Raw genomic sequence first — 19852 nt, 5'->3', positions numbered from 1 at the left:
TGGCTATTAATTTTACGAGTGCAAATTACCGGTTTGTACTTATTATGTTTCAACTATGATATTAATTAACTCATCTATTCATCTGAAAGTGACATTTCGACGACCTGTCTTTGTTTATATAGGAACATTAGGAATAATATATATATATTTGAAAAGCATACGCAGCTCATCTATAACTAAACGAAATGCATTCTTGGCCATTAGCGAAAGTATAAACTATAAACAATATAGGTACGATATATTATTATATAGTTGTATTATTACAGTACTCTCGTAAAAACCAAACGTGAACAGTGTCGTTCAAAAGAGACGTACTCAGAGTGCTTTGGACAATTAATTTTTATAATTAACTACCAGACCAGATGTACCTACTACACAGTCATCCAAATCCGAGCATAGTCTCTTTAGTCTTTAATAAAATATGGTTATACTATTTTTTATTTTTTTAAACGTTGGGATTGTTAGGTGCCATTTTAATGTATCATAGTTTTTGTTAACATAATATACTCTTTATATCAAGAGTGCTCGCTGCTATAATGCAAACATTAAAGAGTTAAAAGCTTAAAACGTTTAGTATTATTCGTATAGACAGTAACTTTATCTAACCTATTCGATGCGACAAACAATATACATCTTGCCGACATAATAGTATGTTGCGAACATAGTATTAATATGTAGGTACCTAGGTATGTAGTAACATGATTTTCACGTTACTATTATATATACTTCACATAATTGATGAACACAAATAACATTCAGAAATAAAATATTATAATATGTAGGCACAATAATAAACACCTATAAGATCGCCAAAGAACTTTCAACGTGAGCGCGTGGCCGTGAGGGTAACCAGCTCAAGATACCGAGAAATAGCTAGGTATCTGTATATTGTAATATAACACTTATAAGGTTCGTGATACTCCCCCCAGGACACTTGTTCGTTTTCTCGTAAACGAGTATCGTAAATTCGCCAGATCTATAGCACGTATGATCGCGTGAAACAATAACAATATCGAATGTGAAACGAAACGTCGCGCCTACCTACCTATATCATTAAATTGCCATCTATTATTACTGTAACGTGGATCGTAAGCGCACAAGTTATATTATTATAGTAGTAGGTACGTAACATACTGTACAAATCAACCGGAAAAAAAGCTAGGTTGTTTTTCACGAGAATTATTGCAGTATAGTTTAGTGAACTCGTTAAAACAAATCGAGATTTAGAGAAAACGAAACTCCAATTAATGTTTAATGTTTGTCCCGCGAGAATAAAATATAGCGAAAAAGTTTCGTCGCAAAACCGGGGTGGTTTGTGGTGAAACGCGTGGGACATACCCGCGCTCTTGGGCGGGTAGGTATAATAATTAGTGACACGTCCGGTTCAGGAACACAATGTAGGCTTGTAATCGCTGTCGCAATATGCCTACTGGAAAAATAAAAGGATTTCGCGTACAGGTGGGCTAGACGTGTCTGGCATAGGTTTTAGTAATATTTAATAAATAGGTGTCATAGGTAGGTATCTCACCAAAACTTCTGGTGGAAGAGAACTCGTCGGTGGCCACCCGTTTCGGTGTGCGATGGTGAATTGTGGTGGATGCCACTCGATCGGAGAATGATCCCTGGCAGCAGTTGGTATAAACCGTCTGGAACCGAATACCTAGGTATGTATCACGGTAAATCTTTCGGATCCATAGTGCTCACCGGACGTAAAAAACGCGTAACGACAATATTATAATATTATACGCACGAACGACGTCGACTCGAGCCACGACGATGCCGGTACAAACGCACGACACGACTAAACATAATGCTGGAACGCTGGTCCACCGTCGGCGGCGGCGGACCCCGAACGGTGAGGCGTCGCCACCCATCGGTGCCCACCGGCGACTGCGGTCCGCGACTAGAGAGCGCCACACGTCTCGACTGGAAGATCGATTTTCGCAAGTGGATTTTCTTATTATTATTTTCTTCTCGTAGCCCCGGATACTGCCAGAGGGCACCGCGCGTACCGCCGTGGAGCAACTCGGCCGGTTTGACGCCATCCGAGCTTTTCCTATTACAAGATTATACCCATTGCAGGATAATATGACTTATGAGTAAACACAGACAAGCATGCCGAATAAACAACAATGTCTACGAATGATCTGCAGTGACGATTGTCTAAAAACAACTCGACTGGTGGTTCTCTTAAAAGATAAACTGAGGTTAGGCTAAGTCGGATCAGATATGAAAAACTCGTTGTTCATAAAATCAAACAGCAATCATAATTGCTGTTCCAATATTATTTTAGGAATATAAAAAGGTAAAACGTAAAGGTTAATTGATAATTTGGTAATTTGATTTTACAATGATGTGTTTTTTTATTTTTATTTTTTGTGTCTATGTACACGAAAGTAGTCAAAATAGTACTTCGATTTTCAACTTCAGTATCTTGTTCGATGTAAAAATGAATCTAGTTGGTAGGGAATTTGAAATTCCTAGTAGACAGTAGTTTTCAAAAACAAAAAAATTTAGGAAAAACGGGATTTTTTTCCCAAAATTGGTTTTCGACTTAAACGATTTTGTTATTTGGTGTAACTCTCTGAAATAAATGACCGTTAGGTACATGCAATTTTCACTGAATATTTATATTGGCATTTTTTATCACGAAAAACTTTCAAAATATTTTGACTTTTTTTGAGTTGTTTACGGACATTTTCAGTTTTTTTTTCTATAAATGTCAATAAAATGTTATTCGTAGGGTCAATAAGCTTGAAAACTTAATAGAAGGCTTCAAATATATTGTTACAATGACAGTTGAAAAATATTGAAAATACAGTCACAATTTTTTTATAAGCAAAAAATATAAAGACAGTTTTTTTACGGTTATTTTATGTTCAAATTTGGATAAAATTAGATATTTAAAGTTTAAACGAAGAAAAATGATTTTAGTTTTGCGTTATATTTTAATAATGTTATTCGATGGTACTTGTAACTTCTAAAGTATATTATTCTATACATTATTACATAAATATGATAATAAAGAAATAATAGTAATTTAACTTAACCAGCTACCGTATTAGTAATAACAATATAAATATATAATATAAAATATCCTAGGCTGACAAACCGTCTCCGCTCAGAATCGTTTTTCTTATACAATGATATTATATCATTGAATTCAAATTTAACACCACCTATTACAGTGACCCACTTGTAAACTACTGAACAACAGAGCGACTTCCATTTACGCACTTTTTTTAAAATTAAAATTAGTTTAATATTGTATAGTAGATAATAATATAACATATATTATAGGTATATACTAAATTGTTATAATGTAGTATGCAGTTGCAGTGTTTTTTGTATTCATGAGTCATTTAACATATTATACCGCATTCATAAAATATTGAACAAATATTAGATTTATTTTTAATAAAAGAGACCCGAACACGTTGAAGAGCAGTGCAGCAGATGAGGTAAAGCCTAAGCTCAAAACCAATAATACGAGCTGATTAGAGTTAGCGATTCGAGTTTTCAACTTCTGTTATAACAATTTCCGATTATTTATACCTTTACAAATAAAAAAACGATATCAAATAATATATGATACAGAAATTATTCCGGAATAATAATAATAATAATAATAATGAGTGGGTTAGGCCATAACTATTCTACAGAGTCCTGAGTACGTGTAAAAAATATATAATCCCTCGTCCGAGCAAAACTTAAACCGAAGTTCCGATATTGTCCGTTTCGTGGAACAATTATTTTTAAATATGGATTCGAAATATTGTAAAGCAGAATAGATAACAAACCATGTTGAGTATATCGACATAATATTATTATAATATACCCAAGTTTCATACTTAATATCTTGCTTGTGCATTCGTACACTCGAAAACCATATAAATTTCACTACACGAATTTTACAAAAACATACATTTGTTATGACAAAATTAAAGTTAGTTAACGTTGTCTGATTTTTATTATGAAAAAATATTTAAATTCAGCAGAAAAATGTCTGTATATCGTACGAAACATTTTCCGTTTTTAATATTAATTTTTATTTTAATTATGATTCGAAAAAGTTCATATTTTCAAGTTTTCAATAAGTATGTAGTTCACAATAATATAAAATTTAATTTTTTCAAAGTGCTTCGTAGGATCTATAGACAATTTTGTGGTGAGTTCAGAATCAGTATAGGACAATGTTAACTAACTTAAATTTTGTCAATACTTTAGGTCTTTTCAGTTAAAAATGACGGTAGTAGCGAGGCCCCTTAATAAATTGTTATTAATTAGGACAGGAAACACCCGTAAACATTTTTGCTAGGCATTATAGGTAGTTTTTTAAAGTGTGTAGCATAACACACCAACGAAGTAGAGGTAGGCAAAAAAAATATAATTATCAGTAGGAAAATGTACATACATAATTAACGCATTTATTAAATACTTAAATTACATCGTACTTTTAAATTATAACCAATGGCTACTAAATATTACCATAGGGCATAGATTAAATAACACAGTGTTATATTTTAATCTCTAATATTTTTCATAAGTCACAGAGTAGGTAACGTGTTATATTTTCCGGAAAATCGCAACGAGTAGGTATATTTTAATATAGTATTATTATAGTATTATACTATAAAAAATACTAAATGTGGATATTCTTTAAGAATAATATAATATACGTATTGGTCGTCACTCGTCAGTATACATTTAAGTTCCCGGTCGGAAGTAGCACGTGTTCGGCAACGAGGGTCATTGATATTTCATCCAAATAGCTTGTGATAAAAATAGTCATATCCTTACCCGCGATTTTTTTTTTAAATTATTGTTCATTATTATGTATTTGTATTATATATCATAAAATAATTATTCATAATATGTATAAATGCATTACATATTTGAGTCAAAACCAACAACAAAGTATGTATGATGTTTGTTCGTGACTATACAGAGTGATTATTTTAACAGTACACACTTAGAAACATAAATCATGTCAAAAAGTAATAACGTTTTTGAAACAAAAAAGTAATATATTATATGATTTGAAGTAATAGTATTATGATACAATATTTTTGACTAAAATTATATTTTTTTAATATAATAAAGCATAAGTACTGCCATCTAATGATAGTCTATGTCTCAGTTTATTAAAACATTAAATACTTAATTTAAGCCAGTAGGGATACAACAGGGATACTATAGTATAATATAGTGCATTAACTATTATACATATGCCAGATATCTCAAACTTTATGACCTATAATGTATTAATAAAATTGATGCAAGCAATTCGAAATAAATATTATTTTGGTATTTAGAAAATATTGAGTTCAAGATTTACACCTTACCAAACGAATATTTGTACGTGTTGTATGGTTTATTGGTTCATAATAAATTATTTATAATATAGTATAACTACTTAAATCCACGAGGTAAAAATACAATTCTGTGAATTTTTTATGAACATCACATAAAAGACTATTTTGAAATTGTTCTTTCATAAAAATGATGGAACCTATACATATAAAAATGTCAAATACTTTTTGTAGCTACCTGTAGATAAAACGTGTATTTTTCTTGATAGTTGATCTCTTTACATATGTTGGATACACCTACCTACCTTTCTATATTATATTATCGTTGATTATAATCTTTTTGCAAAATATATATTACCTATACAAAAACAATTTTCTTTAGATTCATATAACAAAAATGTATACATTTTTTACGATGATTTATATTATGATACGAGCAGATATATTAGTAGTTATACATAGTATGTACAGTACGTATATTTTAGACATATCATAAATGGTATTATTTTATATTGTTCAATTTTTTTACCTATATTTTCTTTATTTTATTGATATGAATTGGTAAAATATACCCAAATTACATCTAACTTTTAAATCAGCATTAATCTGATTTAAATTAAAAATAAATGCCTAGTAATAAAACTAAAGAGTAAAGGCATCTTTGTTCATGCGAGAAATAAAACTAAAGAGTAAAGGCATCTTTGTTCATGCGAGAAATAAACAGTTTAAGAACAACATGAGATCACCTACCAATAACATGGAGTATGGACAACAAATCAATTATAAAAACTATAATAAAGTATAGATAGTTGTACTCGTATATGCGGTAATTATACTATTATTATATTACATTGTAAATATACCTATGCTTAATAATAATTTGTTTGTAATACCATTTGTACCGTTTGTAATACCATATAAGATATTATAGTTGCATAAGTATGATGCCGATTTTTGCGGTTCAAGAATTGAGCATAATGTTAAGATAGTTAACTGATATTGTGAAATATATAAACAGAAATAATTACTATACATTTATACGTCTGAGTATTGTAACACATGTTATAATAATAATATGCTAGATCAACGCCAAAACCTACGCAGAATAAATGATTTGTATCTATATATCATACCTATTTCTTATTATACCTATAAAAGCTAATATAAGGATCATTAATTGTCTTATGGAGATATTCTAATTAAAATTGAACATTGAACTAAAGTTAAACTAACTGACAGTCTTGCCGAACAGACCACTGTCATCACGTTAATTAACTTTCAAAAGAAAAACAATGAAAAAGAAAATGTATTTTGCTTATAGTATTATTATCAGCGGTGACACTATTTTAGTTAGTTAAATTAATGTATTATAATTTATCCCACTCTACTATATAGTCTCTCTTTTTAAATTTCTCAATAAAATAAATTAATAATAATATATTTGATATCTTGTGTTAGTAAAGAATCGTAAATTATTTAAGTTTTTAATAAAGTGCATACAAATTATTCGAAGGGGCTTTCGTTGCGATCGATTCGTATACCGTGGTAACTGAATAACTCAAAGTTAAAGGAGAACGAAATAAATTCACTATTCAGCTTAACGAGAAAAATTAAATTGCTAGAGTTTGAAGTGTTCTATTTTATGTTGAGACGTTGTGTTATCAAGGTTTGAACTTATACCGAAAGCTAATATAATATTATGCATGTTGATTATTATTTGTTAAAATGTCTGTGGTGTGTCAATTCAAAAATTAATATAAAATAAACTAGCTAATGGGTATTATATTATTAATATGTAAGTGCATATTCTATTTTTAGTTGATTAAATTATTCATCTATCTTGGAAAATCCTATAAGAATCAAAGTCGATGAACCAACCATTGGTGGAAATCAGGAGGTAGGACGATTAACGTCCCTGCAAGTCTTTCAAACAGCTTTTACTGTACAATAAATTAAAAATAATTCTGATTTTTCTTATAGGAATAGTTCAATGAAATTATGAAAAATATTGTTTTCTTAAACATGTTTGGTTATGAATGATTAGAAACGATTATTAATCAATAATTAATTACCTATTCACCAATACCATAGTTTGCGAATTAATATGTTATTGGTTATAAATTATAAGTACCTATAACTAGTATTATATTATTGGTTAATTTATCACTTATTTTGTTCGGGGGCCTATTGGCTATTATTTATGAGTATTCTTTACAATAAACCAACTTATAAAAATTAATTATTTTAAGAAAATACATTTCATCAAAATTTAAAACCCTGGATAAATTGTTCATGAAAAATTGATGATTTATAATTTTCTATATGAACTTCTTGCATAAACAGCATCCACCTGAATTAATTTTAAAATAAGTTATTAAAACAGATAAATTCTTTTACGATGTATACCCTATAGCAGGGATGGGCAAAGTGGGCTAGAGAACATCGAAAAAAAACTATACGCCCCTTATAAATAATATAATATACACTATTATTAAGACATTTAATAGTTTAATAATAGATAAGAATTCTTATCTATACGTTCTACGATAAATATTACACCGATTTTAATAATTTTATAAATATAGTAAAATAAAATACAGAAAAATCCTAACATTTTATATTTTTATAAAGTAATTTTAAATGTAGCAAGGGCCAGTTAAAATTGGTACTGGATGTGGTGTAGGTTATAGGGTAGTGTATGTACTTTTCTTTTAATATTTTACTGTTCTGTAAATCAATGATCTCCATTTGCATATTTTCTGGGAAAACTTCAACTGATAATGAAAATCGAATTGGAAACAAATTGAAACATTTTTCATTAGCTTTGAAATCTAAGAACCTCTCTAATAAAACTGAAGTTATAAATCAGAAATTCTGCATATTTTTCCGTTGAAGTCACATTGTATTTTGACATACACAGTAACTGAGTTGTGTTATTTTTTTAGTTGGATTTCCATTTATTTGACGTTGCAAGCGTAAATTAAACTCATTCAAGTGCAATGTAATAGGTATCCGTGAGATAGGCAGAATGGTTTTTCCATTCATTCAGAATCATTAAGTTGTTCAAATTGTTTTCCTTTGTTGCCGCAAATTCAAAAAATTCGTTTTTTCAATCAAAAACCCTTTTCAAGACTTTTCTTCTACTGAGCCAACGGATATCTGTAAAATAGATTACATCACCTTGTTCAGCGTCTATTTCAATTAGAAAGTATTTAAATTATCTATGATTCAATGCTCTTGATTAAAAAAAATTTACTATTTTTACAACATCTTTCATAATAGTTTAAATGCCATCAGATTTTGAACATACATTTGTTGGTGGATAATGCAGTGGTATTGAATCAGTTGCAAAGCACCACATGTATTCATTTATTTTTTAATTAGCACTACGAGAACTTAATTTTTTCCACCATTGATGTAATCCATCCATCTGTTATAATACTTCAGAAAGGTTATTTAATTTGATGTAAAATCGGCTGAGTGTCGATTTTAATGCATTAAAAATCTCACAACTTTTTGCTGTGCCTATTTCATTGGAAAAATTGTGGTTAATTATTCAGTGATATTACAATTAGAATCAATATCCCGAACAAAAATTGCTAATTGAACAGTATCTGACAAATCTTTACAATCATCAAGGCCCAGCGAATATTTATATACATTTAAAAATGTGTTATTTTAGGGTACTCTCAATATCAGTTCCTAGATCTTCTATACGCCTTGCTACAGTTACTCCTGATAAACTCAATTTGGAAAAAGTTGTTTTTGTGCTGGATATACAATTTCAGAGGCCGTCTCCATGCACTCTTTTATAAACTCACCATCAGTAAACTCGACTTAGATTTAGTGGCAATCACGATCGATTACGAACTAACATGCAACAGCCAACATTTATACCTAGGCAGGTAATTTAATTTATCTTATCGCATATTTTATTTTATTTTTTTTTGATAGCCATGACTTAGCTGTTATAATTTTAATGAAATAGAAAAGCTACATGCTATGACATTATGAAAAGGCGGGCAGGACGCGGCCTGTGGGTCGCGGGTTAAAGACCACTGCTTTAAACGAATATTAAAAACAAAATCTGTGTATGTATTTTCGATATTTTTAAATATATCTATAAAATAACCTTATGAAAAAGTTTGTATTAAAATAATATGTTCTAGTATTTTCATTGTTATAAGTAACATTTATAAAAAAATGTTAGCACAAATTGAACATTTTATACATCATAAAATAAAACTATTTAATTTTTTTTTCGTACAATATAAATTGAACAATATATAACAATGCTATTTGAACATATAATTTTCTAGTTCAGTACGTACATACATAAATATTTATCTCGCCTTTTGTTTATCTTATTGAATTTTTACACTTTGGATTATTTTGTTTATTCTGATACTTCAGCAGACGCTTGAAAAAGTTATGTTATCTACTCAACAGTGTTATGGTACTCTATAATACAAACAATGTATTTTGACACGCGTTAGCTTTTCATTTTTATACACAATTTTTCGTTTTAATAGATATATGAAGGTATGCCGCGAATAAAAACAAAATTATAACTTATTTAGGTTTCATAAAGGTTATAATTAATTATACAATTTAAGATTTATATTCAATTATTCAATATAAATAAGAAACTAAATTTTAATTTCATAAAATTATTTCAAAACTAAAGGTAGGGGAAATGCATACAATATAGTACTTAATACTTATACATACTCCTTAAAATAGTTGAGATTTTCGTGGTGTAAATACTCGTTGAATATGAAGTATGTACATTGTACATTCACAGTTTCTTTCAGTTAAAAGTATAAAGGTAATATTCAAGATTACATAATAACATTGTAGAACAGACTTCGTACGAATATTCATGTAATCTTGTATATCCTAAAATTTAATTAAACCATTAAACCGTACCAACCTACCCAGTAGGTATTGGATTTGACTATTGGTGCAGAAATTATTCAAAGTTTGAAAATGTTGTGCAAAACCATATATCATAATTATATTACAATATTAAATTCGACATTTAAATATTATTAATATACTGATAATGAGATACAGATGACTGATGATTAAACACGTACATTATAGTACTATATATACACACCTACATGAGCCAATAAATGGCCATAACATATACCTAACTACACACCAAATTGAATATTAAACCCTACAATTGGTTATTAGTTAATACAAATCTAATTAAAAGAACAAGTTATAAACTTACAACTCTAAATAATTTCCAAACTCATTGTTATTTAATAAGTAATAAGTACCTTGTACCAATAATTATCAAATTTTTAATTAAAATGTTAACTTACCTACGAATATTTACAAAACCAATACATTGAACATTATATAAGAATATTGTAAAAGAAATCTGACATAAAATGTCCATTCCTCACTTTTACTCATTATAAGTTATTGGGTATTACACTCATCAGGTTCATTTCACTCTGTTAGTCTGTTTACACATAGGTACGTTCACCTCTCCAACACTCCATTACATATTATGGTCACTCTTGTGGTTATCATTTATCACTCTCTATTTTCTGTTAATATTATCATTATATCATTATATTATTTCTACATAATATATATTAATTTCCTTAGAAAATCTATGGTATATAGATATCGTATTTCATCGTTATACGTTGGGTAGGCAATTAATAACTTAAATTGAAATATTTAAATTAGTGTCACAAGACCTTCTTCACTCAGGATGACATGATTTTGGTGATTATAAATATTTGTTTTAATAATAAAAAAACAACTATTATCTGAGACGCTACGCGGATTGGTTAACTCTCAATGGTTATGTCCCCAATAATCACGAACCGAAGCATCGTAGGTTTTATTTTTTGATATCTTAATGTTTTATTATTGCTAGGTCTTGAGATGGAGGAATAAAAAATAAAGAGGCAATAAATAATTGTAGACGTTGATTGAAAACGGGATGAAAATTTTTATTGACATTTGGTACCTAGAAACCCGAATGGCATAAAACTCGGACTGAGAGAATACAAAATATTAGGTTATAAATTACACATATATACATATTGTATGGAAAAAAAAATTCCATTACAAAAATTGTGTAACATAATACAAATTGAAGGCATTGATATAAAAATAATAAATATAGGTATAAATATAAAAATATGACGTATAAAGTGCATTAGTAGGTATGCATCATTGATTAATGACAATGGAAATTCTTTTGTACATAAAAAAATGTATAAATCGTATTAATATACGATATAGAAATGGTATTATATATATAATATATAAAAAATAATTAATAGTATATTAAATTTAAAACTGGGAAAATGAATATTATCAAATTAAATTGAGTTAAATATGTGTTTTATATTATCAACAAAGTTACAAAAAAATATATCTATGTTAGAAGAATATCCAATTGCCATTAACATAGATATTAGCCGGAGAAATAATCGAATAATTCAGAAGGTTTTATAAGAAAAGTGTATCTGAATATCCAGTGTTGTTACTATTCATCTCGAAATAATTTTTTTCTTATAAATATCTTCAATCTATACACTATTAATGAGCAAAATTATTTAACATAAACATACAATTAGCGTGTTCTGATTTTTAGAGAAGTCTATTTAAAAATACCAAGAGTTCCGTCATAAGTACTCATAACTTGTATATGTATGCCTTTCTACTCTGCATTTATATATAAATACGTTCACCATAATGGTGCTAATAATACAAAAAAATCCTCGTGAGTTGGCCTCGGACGCTTGTAAACGCCGAGGGTAGGTACACATTACATAATATAATAATATGATATAACTTATAAGTTACCGGTCATTTATACATTGTAGTGTCATTGTTTCATATAGCATAGGTCTCCATCAATATTTTGTCCTATAAGAGCGACTTGTTGGAGACTTACTCAACGACCGCGGAAGTAAAGATTTTCGATCAAAAAAACGCGTCACCAGTCACCTTTGATGACCGTCTAGGCGGGGAAAAGTGCCGAATTGCTGATATGCGTTATATCTAATTTAAAAAGTTGTCACGTGGATTGTAACAATATGATGGGACCAGGCAAAACTTGTAACATTTTATAGAGGGCGTGAAATGTTTAAATATGTATGATTAATAGAGGTACCAATGAAAGTTAACATGGCACTGAAACCAGGGCCTAAAATTGTGTGCAGTACCTGTAGCACACACTATAATATATTATTATATGCAGTGAAAAATACTAATAGGCAATAGCGCAATAGCAAGCTAAAAAGCACACAGAACTTCTAATTTATACACACTTCTATACTAGGTTTATTATTTAAAATATTTTGGTGGGTGGAATATTACGTGTGCTGTAGTAGCAAAATTCGTGAATTTTAGGCACTGTGATGGACAGTGATTATCGTTTCGACTTAGGAGTTAGGGCAATAACGATGGTGGTGAATTTATTATATAGCTCGCGTGGAATAGTGTGAATTACATATAAAATATATTGGTTGAATTACTCATCTGGAGTAATAATTATATAATTATTTGTATTGGACGTAACGCATAAGTAGTACCTATTACGTCCATCACGTTACTTATAAGTGCTTACTACCACAATTTTTAACTACCTTAGCCGATAAAAGTATTTTTCCAAATTTTGAATTTTCGAAAAAATCTCCCAAATTATTCTCCTCGATTTGTCGTAATATGCTTATTGTGCGTCGTTCTAATTATTGCATTTATTTATGAATTAAAGTGTTCGTTTAAAAATAATACGTTTGATTTTCTTACTTTATAAAGATTATAATCTGATTATTAGTATTTCGTTTATAAAATTTGACATCTATTAAGAATTATTAGGCCAATAACTTCGCATAAGGTTCGCATGACACACAACAATGATATCACAACACAAGGGGTGTATCTTACATTTGAAATTTTTTCTCGAGAAAAAAATATTATTTCAAAAAAAAATCGGGTCTCTAGGGACGGGTGCCTCCACCAACTGTAACGTCTCCTCTTCACCTGTCGATTCGTATCACTCCTTAGGTGTCGTCCTGTTTATATTAACGAGGTCTCGGAGACTCGACCTCGGTGTGTAATATTATTACTAGGGATCAAGGTTACCTTATGTGAAGCAAAGTACTCAACGTACCTATATACATATATATATATATGTATATATCTGCAGTAGACTGTTATTAAATATTAATGTATTATTACTACTACAACATCGAATCTTATAATATATCGAACATCAAATAACATGTATTAGGTACACTTATAAATCATAACATTGAGCCATGGTCGGGCCATGGTGTGTCGTGGGTGCCGATATCCAATGTGGGTTGAGCTGGTCGTCCGCGGGTTCTCTTCAGGTCGTTGTCACCCATCGACTTCCACCATCGACCATCAACTATGACCATTATCCATCGACCATAATATTACAACTATCGACTGCCAGGCCCGGTCCCGGTCGGCCATTAACACGACGCGTGCTAAACATCGCGTCAGCATAATATATATTGCATACACATTTGCCATTACTAACACTCAGCATATTAGCCGTGCTCAACGTAGGGAGTAATGTACGATGTCGATGACGACAAATTTTAGATCCCCCTATAATATACCTACCAATTATTATATTAAATTACCTAAGCAATTGTAATTATTTATATATATATATTATATATACCTATTTAGAGTACTGCGGTAATACAATAGTATAAATTAGTCTCAACTATTAGGCGACGTTGTACAATTTAATTTGAGGAATTAATACACGTGCGGCGTTCGAATCGTCTCCACGGCGACAGAGTCGCTGGCGGTGGTGGCGGTGTCGGTTAATCGTGGCCGGCGGTGCGACCGAGCTTTTCCCGCTCGTCATTCAGCCGCCACGCATTCCGCAAGTCAGTTACGGTCCCGCGATGGGCACGTTGCGCACCTGCCTTTGTACACTGATCTGGGTACATGGTCTCGTCGACGCTATAGGTCAGTACAATATTATTAAATGCATTTAAAACACAATATTAAACCATGGTAATTATATTACCAATCTATGTATGTACATATTGTATAATAATAATATTTGTATATCGGACATTGGTTAGGGATGATGGTCTTATTGGCCCAAAGTTTTAAAATTTTTGCTATTTTCACTAAAAATAACTAACGTCTGTTGTACTATTTAATGATACATTTAAAAATTAATTTTTAGTTTGTACGAATGTTAAAAATAAAATATTTTCGAAATTGTTTCTAAATATTTTTTATGATACAAAAAAATATAATACATGTTTAATTTTAGGTATTAAAACGGTAAACGGAAAAATTCATCCTGACGCTTAACTACTATGCAATGATGGGTAGGACCAAATCTCGCAGGGATTAAAAGTTTATTGTTATTTGTTTGTCAATTTATTACTTTTATTTAGCACCAGTGGACCGTATATACATAACATATAGATATTGAGACTATATAATTATTTATTCATTACTGCTATTGCCCCAATACTGGTTTTTATCTTAAATAATTCATCACTAACTAATATCTACACAAATAAGTTAAATTAATTCAACAATCACGATGAACAATCAATAATAGTATTATTTATTTTACTAATATTTTATAGCAATTTGAAAATTAATTAAAATAAGCACTATGAATATTTAACATAATAACATTTGATAATAATTATTACTATAAATAATACATATTATATTAAAATTGTATTTATTTTTTTTTGTATTAATATTATTACGAATTGAGGAGGGGGGGGGGGTCGTAATAGATGTGTAGGCACTAAAATATAATCGTAAAGATTAAACATTAAACAGAGGTGACTGTTACCTACGCATAATATACTGATATACTTATTATAGTGATTACCAATTAGGTAATTTTATGGTTATAGGTTCGGTGCAATGATATAAAATATCTGTAATTATCTGTAATATGTACTTATTAATCGAGTCTTGAAATCATGCTCAATTTACCTCTGTGGGACATAACACCCTTCTCTCTGATTAACTCTGTTATAAATATATAATAGATGATTTTTGATTGGTATTTTAATTATATAATATATATTATATTTTCAGGAGAACAATCCATATATTGTGTTCAAAACATAACATTATTATGTGTATGTACATAAATCATACATATTACATTTTACGTAAATGCATAAGTGAGAATATTAGATTCCGGGATGATTAGGTACTATAATTTATATATATATGTGTGTGATTTAAATAGGTACAATACAATAATATAATATAGTTTAGCCTTTACTATTCTTTTACGATAGTCTTGAGTGATCGACGGAGCGCGGACATTCTAATAAGACGGGCGACTTTTTCCAATCGATTATTACCTACTATTGTTATTATGACGTACGAAATCAAAACTATAGGGCTCTTTTTGACGATAATTTTGTAAACAGAATCACATAGTATGATACTCACCACCATTTTTTGTTTAAGAATACATTTGTACTAATTCTGGTATTGGGAATTTTTAGGCATACTTAAGGATTATATTTTAAAATACTTGTGCCGGATTGCATAAAACATTTAATGAATCAATAGTGAGCTAATGGTCCCTTTAATAAGATTTAGTGGCCTATCATTGGTCCATTACATTTTTAGTGAACCATTAAATTTAATAAATTGTTTATGCAACCCAGCATTGGATTTTTAATTTCTATACCATTTAACCAATTTTTTGTGGTGATACAACCATATTTTTTTTAAATGTGAACCAATATTTTTTTCTAGTAGGTAGGTACCTGGATGAGTTTTTATAAAAATTTTCGTATATTATCTAGATTTAAATATTTTTAACTAAAGAGTAGTTTCTGAGTTATTAAAATGTATATTTTACTAAGGACAATAGTCCTTATAAATGTTTTTCAAACCTATAGAATAGTTTTAATATAGTACTTTTATGCTTAGACAACTTTTATAAAATATAAAATGTTAATTAATTGTTGCTATCATTTTTAAATAATCATAGTCCCCATAAACAACGAATGCCCGTATCTAAACTTGTATCCTTAGTACACAAAGTTAAATAACTCACAGACAATTCGTTCATATTTCGATTTGGATACATACAATTTTTTTGAAAAATCGTATTAGGAATTAACAATTTACAAGTAAACAGCTTCGATAAAAAGAAGTTGCTAACGCCGCAGGACTCTCGTTAAATGGTACCGAAAATCTAAGTGTTTAAAAATTATGTCATCAATAAATTATACTAAGAAATCCCAAAACAAGAATTTGAATAAATGCATTACTGAATGGAAAAATGTGGTGAACATTCTTGGTAAATTACTATGTTGAATTTATCGGCTGTTTCAAATACAACTTGTGGATTACCCGCGTACGTACTTAATGCTTTTACGAAACTCAACACCGAACCTATAATATAATGTAGTGATAATCATCCGTCCTTACCGATTACGATAGGAAAATTTACTGAAAAGACTGCAAGACAGCAATATATAAGTATTGTACCTGCGTCCACACCATCAGATCATTGCAGATATTTTACATTATTATTTATTATAACGTCCACGCGACCAAAATGTGTGTACTATATTTTTCTTTTTTTTAATTGAGCTTATGCCTGGCAACTTAGGCCAAAAGCTTCTTTGTCTGTTTTTAAGTTGTTTGTAGGTTGTTAGTAGGGGGAGGAAGGTTAAAAACACATTTTTAGTATGTGTGGCAAGGATTCGTTGCTAAAAATCCCGGGTGGTCACCCATCCAGGAACTAGCAACGCCGGCCGTTACGTATACTCAGTGCGTTTCCGCGGTTCAGTGCACGCACTGCGCCACACCAAGCCACATACTATATTTTACAGTCAATTTAAAACTATGATATAATTTTTACGTCATATATAGCACCTATATGTTATATGCATAACTATAGTATTGAAAAATTTTGAATATATTATATAACATTTAGCCAGATTAATAAATAGTTACCTACTCACACTATAGCTAGTACGCGTATTTGATTATCGCTTTTCCCTTTAAATTTTCTCTGGCTTTTTTCTCGTGTATATTATAAATGCGTAGTGTCTCGACGTTGTGACTTGTGAGTGCGCGAAATCAAATAAATCATATTTTTATCACCAAAACGTATATATATATAATACCATCCAAACGGACCTCTACGTCTTAATCGCGAGCTGTGTCGGATCTAAGTCACCGAGATGTTCCACCCCCTCCCTCCCCTTGTAGAAGAACTTGCGGATTATTAATTAACCGTATGTGGAACGCAGGCCAAAGAAAACCCTCGTGATTGGAGAAGTCGTAAAAAACACAGCAACAACACACGTACCTGCCTGTATACGCGCACGCTTATAATTCGATATACCTATTATAATATATTATAACATAACGGGTCTCGTTTCCCCGACCGTCAATATTCAAATCACCTACCCGAATTATATATTTATATTGGTAGAGGTATATACCTACGTACCTCAATACATATATATATTATATACGTAGGTACACAATATATATACGAACAAACCAATAACGGTCACGGTATGTGTTCAGCGCACGCTATACCACGCAATATATATATATGGCGAACTACAACACAATGTAAAAACTGCCGTGTGTGCGTGTGTGCGCAGTTATTTCTGCCGAAAAAAAAATAAATAGGTAATCAAAGATTAAATTGAAATTGTATTGAAACGTGTTTGTGCCATGTGATGTACGTGTATCGAAAATGCATTTTATATTATATATAGGTACGGGGCGACGGAAGACATCTATCGCGTGGGCGGTATATTGAAGTGAGGTGCGAGATGAGAGGACGTGTGGGCGAGAGGAGCAAAAAGTAAAACGGGTTTATATACGCAAATGGGTCAAAACAGTACGTCAAAGGCGAACATCTCTCAACATTACACGTCATGGGACCGACTTTCAATTCTAAAAGTTAATACATATTATATGGGATAAGGGAGAAAGTGCCTTTTTCAGGGGTACAGAAGGGGCGATATCGAATTCTACTTTTCGATCACAAGACTTAATAACCAACTCGTATCTAGAGCGAGCATTATATATGTATAAAAAGGAAATATAACCATAAAAACAAATTCGGCTCTAAAACATTTTCACATCAAACAAATCAACTGTTGTATATGACAAAATGTCGGTAAAAAGCAAATCAAACAAAACGTATTTCAATGCTGTCTACAGTATTTAGGTATTACGTGTTTAAAAATATTTATTATTTAATAACTAAATCTTAAGTGTATACTATAATATATACACACATATTATATATAATTAATTACAAATTCAATTAGTGCATATTTGAGATTCCAAGCACTATTGCGAGGAATTCAGACTAACGATGTGATTTATAAATTTAATAATTTTTTTATATCTATAATTTAAATGCTATAGTAAATCCTTTTAATCCGTAAAATATCAGCAGTAAATATACTTTCCATTTATTAAATTTGTAAAAAACTAAATGTTAATATAATATAACTCAGGTTCTTTGTGTGCAAATATTTATTTTAATATTTTAAAACTGTATTACATTTTTGTAAACTTAATTAAATAACTGTTTATGAATTGAATTTGTATTTATACATTTTTCATGATTGGAACTATATTTGTAATTTTATAATATTTTTTTCAGTACTGGGTTTAGTTGACGCCCGCCAAAAAATTCTACTCCCGCCTAAATATACTGTCTTTATATACATTCAAAATTAAATAATGAATACAAAAGTACTTCAATACCTACTTTAATAGTTGAATCAATGATGAAATCCAACAAAATGATTCAATTATTTTTATGTATTTAATTACCGAATGGTCCATAACTAAATTTCATTATAATCATTATTAGAATATAATTAGTTACCTACACATATAATATCAAATATTATTCAATACGGTAGTAATTCTATGAACAAATAAAAATATAATAATAAGCTACTAATAACTATTAATTAAAAATTATTATTATTTATCACCGAGTATACAAACATGTATGGGATGCTGATTAAATAGCAGTTAACTACCAATTAACTATAAATTTAATAATACCTACATATTAGTAGATTATTGAAAATATACGAGAGATAGAAGTAACGGGAAAATGCTTTTTTGGTTGGCGCCAACTAAACCATAGTACCTATTTGTCTTTTTACGATTGAATTAGGTATTTTTTTAAATATGAATGTATTAATTTTCAAATGATGTGTTTTTTTTCTGTCACCATCTTTTGGGGCAATAAAAATGTTTCGATTGTAAATTTTGGAAGTGGTTTCTGGTAGAAAATTAGATTAGTTGGTATTTTAGGGGCGAAAAGTAAAAATGTCCAGTACTTTTAAATACCAAAAAAACCAAAAAATTAAGGAAAACTGAAATTTTCATCCAAAACCAGTATTTGACAAAATCAATATTATTTTTAGGTGTAACTCAAAAACCCATAACCTTATAGATATCCATTTTTACCAAACGTTTATATTAGCATGTTTTGTTCATGGCAGGATTTT

General features: G+C 29.8%; 2 protein-coding genes across 2 annotated transcripts in view; one reads left to right on the top strand and one right to left on the bottom strand.

Annotated features, from left to right (window-relative positions):
* LOC100569180 (protein tincar) overlaps positions 1 to 1818 on the bottom strand; it is an 80707-nt gene extending 78889 nt beyond the window's left edge. Inside the window, exon 1 of the mRNA XM_029490395.1 lies at positions 1529 to 1818. The gene's annotated coding sequence lies outside the window, so the exon portion shown is untranslated. The remainder of the gene's footprint in view (positions 1 to 1528) is intronic.
* A 12318-nt stretch (positions 1819 to 14136) lies between these two features.
* LOC100164751 (lachesin) overlaps positions 14137 to 19852 on the top strand; it is a 99854-nt gene continuing 94138 nt past the window's right edge. The window contains exon 1 of the mRNA XM_029489257.1: positions 14137 to 14306. Coding sequence (XP_029345117.1) covers positions 14243 to 14306 — 64 coding nt within the window. The 5' untranslated portion in view covers positions 14137 to 14242. The remainder of the gene's footprint in view (positions 14307 to 19852) is intronic.

This window comes from Acyrthosiphon pisum, chromosome A2, assembly GCF_005508785.2.
Source record: "Acyrthosiphon pisum isolate AL4f chromosome A2, pea_aphid_22Mar2018_4r6ur, whole genome shotgun sequence".
Taxonomy (NCBI): domain Eukaryota; kingdom Metazoa; phylum Arthropoda; class Insecta; order Hemiptera; family Aphididae; genus Acyrthosiphon; species Acyrthosiphon pisum.
This window is presented reverse-complemented; position numbering and strand designations above follow the sequence as displayed.